The sequence below is a fragment of the Octodon degus genome, unplaced genomic scaffold (genome assembly GCF_000260255.1).
Source record: "Octodon degus isolate 3935 unplaced genomic scaffold, OctDeg1.0 scaffold00055, whole genome shotgun sequence".
Lineage (NCBI taxonomy): Eukaryota > Metazoa > Chordata > Mammalia > Rodentia > Octodontidae > Octodon > Octodon degus.
In genome coordinates this window covers 9,222,253-9,228,353 of record NW_004524631.1, presented here as the reverse complement: position 1 = coordinate 9,228,353, position 6,101 = coordinate 9,222,253, and the positions used below count along the sequence as shown (strand labels likewise).

The 6,101-nt window shown below is 37.9% G+C and overlaps 1 protein-coding gene across 1 annotated transcript in view; it reads right to left on the bottom strand.

Annotated features, from left to right (window-relative positions):
* Positions 1–3,912: 3,912 nt before the first annotated feature.
* Positions 3,913–6,101, bottom strand: part of Wdr49 (WD repeat domain 49) — a 114,003-nt gene continuing 111,814 nt past the window's right edge. The window contains exon 16 of the mRNA XM_023717810.1: positions 3,913–4,101. Within this exon, the coding sequence (XP_023573578.1) occupies positions 3,913–4,101 (189 nt within the window). The remainder of the gene's footprint in view (positions 4,102–6,101) is intronic.

Below are 6,101 nucleotides of genomic sequence, written 5' to 3'. Positions count from 1 at the left end.
CTGGGGATAGGAGGAAAGCTTCTTTCTTTTACATTTCTAGCCTCAAGCCATACTGACCAGTCAATGAAATTAAGGTTCGCCACTTAGGATAACCACTGGAGGGACATGATGGATCGATATCTCACTTGTACCAGCAAAACTTCTACTGGCAAAATGCTGTTGAAGCTGTTCAACTGGGCAGAGATTGGGTGAGAAAGTGAAAGAGCTGGTACAGCAAAGATATATGAGTTTCTTATAGGCCAAACAGAAGCTAACCCAAGAGATAATATGAAAGAAAATTACCCTGATAGGGAGAGGTTGTTGATATAGTAGAAAAATGGGGTGATATGCATTCGTATAGACAGGAGCTATTTAAGATGAGTCACAGAAAACATTGAAAGAGTGTACTGGTTTGGAAATGTCAACTCAAAGGTCCCTGATGTGGCCATCAAAAAACTCTCAACTGAACCCTCAGATGAAAGAGAAAGCTTTGCCCAAATGCCAAGTCTAAAGAACAGCAACGGAAGCATGTACCTTCTTCACAATCCTCCTTTATCCATCCTGTATCCTCAGTAAATGGGAAACAAAGGCCAGTGAGTGACAGGGGAAAAGGAAAGGCGGATCTTGCTGTGTGATTCTACCTTTGCAAGATGAAAGTCACAGTAACATGGAACTGAACATGGCAGCAGTTTTACAAAAGAACTATTTTCTTTAGTTCTAAATTATCTCGTTTTCTTTGCTTTCTTGGACTAGGTAATTAATCAAAAGTACTGAATTGTTTTATTATTCTTTAGTTGATAGGTTCAAATAACTATCTCTCTAAGAGTTCTGCATTCTAACTGTGCATGCATATTAAATATTCATTTTATAAATGTTTATGAATATTTCTACCAATTGGTTTCACTGGTAAATTTTACCAAACCTTTTTTTGTTTTCAGTACTGTGGATCGAACTTAGGACCTTGTGCATGCCAGGCAGGCACTTATGCCACTGAGCTGTCTCCCTAGCCTTACCAAACCTTTAAGGAACAAGTGATAGCAACTATCTGCAGTCTATTCCAAAACAGAGAAGAACAAGAGCACTTTGAAAAATTCTATTCATAGCCTGAGTAACTCTCTTTTCAAATCAGAAAAAATATATAAAATCTGCAGCTCCAAAACAGCAGAAATTTGGGGGTTGGGGAGATAAAAGCTTGCCTGACAAGTGCAAGGTCCTGAGTTTGATCCCTGCTACCACCAAAAACAAACAAACAAACAAAAAAAAAAAAAAAAAAAAAAAAAAGCACACAGTAGCAAATTGACTGCGATGGTGAATAAAAAGAATTAAATGCTATAGCTAAGTAGAATTTATTCCAGGTAGGCAAGATTCATTGTGATGTTTAAGCTTAAATGACAACTTGCTTGGTTTGAGAGGCACCCTGGAAATTAGTAAAGCACACTGTGGGTGTGTGGGTAGGTCATGGAGGCGTCACCTTGACGACCATGTCTGGTGTCTTCCTCTGTGCCCTGGCTCTGTTTCCTGACTGCCCCAAACTAAGAAGTCTTGCTTTGCCACACTGTTCCACCACGATGTTCCAGCCAGGGGTCCACATGTGTATGAACTGACTGCTGCGAAACTGTAAGTCAAGTCAATCTCTCCCCATTTCAGTTGTCTATGACTGGCACTTGATCTCCGTGACAGCAAAGCTGACCAACACGTGAATTCACCATTTGAAATTTAATTAATATAATACATCAACAGGCTAAAGAAGAAAAATCATGTAATCATATCAAGTGCAGAGAAAACATTTCACAAATTTCAACACCCATTTATCATAATTATCATCAAAGAAGGGAACAGTCTAACCTGAATTCCAAAAACCTATAAAAGACCTTCAGCTAATGTACTTAGTGATGAGATACTGTGTAATGTTCCTCTAGCCTCAGAAGCCAAAAAGGAACACTGCCACTTACCATTGTGATTCACCATAACAAAGGTCCTATCTGATACAAAAAGATATAAAAAGGGGAAAAAAAGTATTTAATTACTTAGTCCAAGAAAGCAAAGAAAGTGATATTATATAGAACTGAAGAGGGCTGTAAAATTACTGAGCTCTGACACTGTCTCAGTGAACTATACAAACAAGGAGCAAGCCTTAAGGCAATCTTCTTTTCCTTAAAAATGACATCATTGCCTCCATAGAAAATCCAGCCAGATGTGGTAGGTCATGCCTTTAACCTCAAAACTCAGGAGACTAAGGAAGGAGGAGCTCCATGAGTTCAAGGCCACCTGAGCTACATACGCAAGTTTAAGGCCAGATGGGCTACAAAGTGAGACCCTGCCTCAAAGTAAAAGTCCAATAACTGTTTGTTAGTTTGTTTTGGGGGAGGATGTTGTTAGTTTGTTTTGGCTTTCTTTTGAGGCAGGGTCTCACTATATAGATCAGACCAGGCTTAAATTCACTATATTGCCCAGGCTGAGCTCTGACTTGTAGAGATCTTCTTGCCTCAACATCCCAAGAGCTAGGACTACAAGCATACACCTCGACACCAACAGAAAATCCATAGGGCCAGGGAGATGGCTCAGTGGAATAAGCACTTCCCTGGCAAGCACAAGGGCCTGAGTTCAATCCTCGGTTCCGAAAAAAAAAAAAAAAAAAAAAAAGAAAGAAAGAAAGAAAGAGAAAATCCAATAAACATTATCAGTTATTCCTGACATGATCTATAGATTCAATATAACCTCAATCATAATCTCAATCTCAATCATATCTAGCAAAACACTTTGTGTATATCCGCAAACTCAGAAAGTTTGTATGAAAAGATAAAAGATCTAGGACAGCCAATAAGATATTCAAGAATGAACATTATCTGATGTCAAGACTTACTGTGTAATGACAGTAACCAAGACATTCACATGTTGGTGAAAGAATAGACAAATGTATCAGTACAGTAGAACAGAGACCAGAAATAGACTCACACAAATACAGTATGTTGGCTACATGGTGTTGCATTATTCACAGAAGCCAAAATATGAAAGCAATCAGGATGTCTTTTAATAGTGATAGACAAACTGTGGTACATTTGTCTACACAATATGATTCAGTCAGTATAAAATGAGGTACGAAGTCATGGTAAGATATTGAGGAATGTTAAGTGCATGTAGCTAAGGGAACGAACATGACTTTAAGAAGCCTGCTCATTGTGTGACTGCAGTGATATGACAATCTAAAGTGGACAAAATGAAGAAGACAGTAGCATATCAGTGGTTGTCTAGGTTCAGCAGTAACAAGCAGTGGATCTATGAATGAAGAGGGCTATAAAATTACTGAGCTCTGATACTGTCTCAGAGAACTATGCAAACAAGGAGCAAGGCTTAAGGCAAACAGTGGTACTGAGTTTCATTAATAGTAAAATATCAGTATTTTACATCAGTTCTAATGAATATAGTGTGCATTGCACAACATTGTATGTGGAGGCAGGGTGAAGGTTATATTGGAACTTTTTGTACAGATTTTTCTGTAAACCTAATAAAAAGATATTATATGCACATGGGCAGAAAGAGAAAATTCAATGAACTCAAGAAACACTAAGGGCTGGCCAAATAGCTCAGCAGACTAAAGCGCCTGCTTAGGGAGAGCACAGTGGTTGCGGTTCAAACCCCAGGGCATGCTGAGACAGCAACTGAGAGCTTGGGAGACTGAAAACAGGAGGATCACTACGAATCTTATCTGTGTAGTGAGACCCTGTAGACCCTGTACTAAATACATTTAAAAAGAAAAAAGAAAGAAAGAAAAGAAACACTAACTAGATACATCCCTGAGAACATGCACATGGACCACTTAAAACACATACACAGACGCAGCATTCACAAGAAAAACAGAGCACAGAGGGAACCTGAGCTGGCTTGATTTATTATCTAGACTTCAGTGCACGTCTGGGTTATACTTAGAACAACTTACATGGAAGTTGCTGAGTCATTGTTTTCTTGCTTGTTAAGTAGCAAATTTTCAGTTAAGTCTAAGTATGGCTCCTCTTTAGAATATGAATGGTTTTCCTTCATGCTTTCTTCTTGAATCTCACTTTCCATTAAATTTGTATCTCTTTCAATAGTAGAAAAGCAGCTTTCAATATTCCAATGTTTTGCCTGAAAAAAAGAAATCTATCTAATTTCTGTATCACTTACTTTTATCAAATGTATATGTGTATTTTCCATGTGCTAGATTACTAATTTCAACTTCTGTGAACATACATGCACACACACTTATCAAAGATATGATTTCTGTCTTCAGGGACCTTGCACTCATACCAGGAAGATGAAATATATTCATGTAACTTTAATAAAGTTAGAAAATTAGAAGTATCATAAGAAACAAAGTTCTCTTGAGGGATAATTTTTTGCAATTCTGACTTCAAAATCCTGAATATCTGCAACATATATATCCTAAAAATAAAAATGTTCTTTTATTGAAAAATTTACAGAATTGGGGACCGGAGAGATGGTTCAGTGGAATAAGCTCTTCCCTGGCAAGCGCAAGGGCCTGAGTTCAATCCCCAGTTCCACCAAAAAAAAAAAAAAAAAAAAAAAAAAATAGAATTAATCTGTCCTATTACTTTCTTTTTATCCTACCTTCTAATAATAAAAAATCAAAAGTCATTTCAATTATTAAATATTTTCTAACAGAAAAATATATGATATTTTTTACATATTCTTGACCATAACTCTTAATATGTATCCATCTAGGGAAATTTCTACATTGACAACCTATTTCATATTTTTACTACAAGACTGGTCATTCACAAAGAAACACAGAACACAGTCTGTATGGGAAATATGATAAGAGGGTAATGTATTCCAACTTTACTTGACTAGCTCCCCTAAAACCTGAATAGCCTTGTCCTAAGGTTTACAAAGTAAAATGCCTGACAGGGTCAATAAGATGTCACTGAACGATCGGACCTTCTGTAAGATGATAGGCGGATAGTAAATATCAAACGAAATTCGCTTCTGTATTTCATCAGTAAGAAAGGAAAGTGGGTTCTATAGTGAAACCCAGAAAGCCTGTTTTGTGTAAAAGAAGCTACTGTGCTCTGGAAGTGTTTGGACTGTGTCTTCCAAGAGTTCATGTCTTACAATTTGGTCTCCTGTGTGTCCAACGTTGAGAGACTGACAGCAGTTAAGAAGTAGGGTGCAGTAGAAGAGCTTAAGTTACTGGGCATGGTGCTTTCCACAGGAGCTGCCCTATTTCTTGTGGTATCTGACTGAGAGCAAGCCTGACACCCCCCGCCAGCTCCCTAGCCTCCACAGTGTGGTCTGTCTTCGCACATTCCTATCATGTGATGCCATGTCCTATGAGGTGAAGCAACCAAAGACCCTCAGACAGTCTATGCTTCATACTCAAAATTGTAGGCTGACAAGTCACCTTTCTTTATAAATTACCCAGCCTAAGATGTACCATCCCAGGAACAGAAAATGGACTAACAGAGGGGTCAAGTCACTCTCAGGAAATGATGTATGTTCTTCATCAAGAAAAGCGAGAAATCGGGATCTTTCCATGAGATCTCTTAACATTTAAATAAAATTTTAAGCACTGGGTAAATACATATAGAGTACCCACCCATCAAATCCACCAGACCCAGAGATTATAAGTGTACAAACCCTGCCCAGCTCTATAGCGGTGTGTGCTTAGGAAAGGCACTCATAAATTGCAGACGCCGTCTAGTTTCTCTTATCCCACAATCATCTGACGGTTTCCTGAATTAATGTGTAGTCATGAATAGAGTATCTTCACTTCTATTTCTCCAACTCCAAAAAGAGGCATATCACAGAACTGACTTTCCAAATTTAGCTTGAAAACTAGCTGAAGATCAATAGTTATGCTATAAAAGTGATTCATGGCTATTTTTAGGTAAATTCCACAAATCACATAGACTTATACTGCATTAAAATTTAAATAATTTAATCAGATTGTGTATCTTGTTTACTGCTAGACCAATATTAACTCAAGTGAAAGACAAATGCTATGTTCAAATGTAGGGCACAACTTACTGCACTGTAAAGATCATATTAGTTCACTCAGACTTCTCATTCTAGTTACATGTGCTGGGGCCGGTGAGATAGCTCAGTGGTCTAAAGCACCTGCTTAG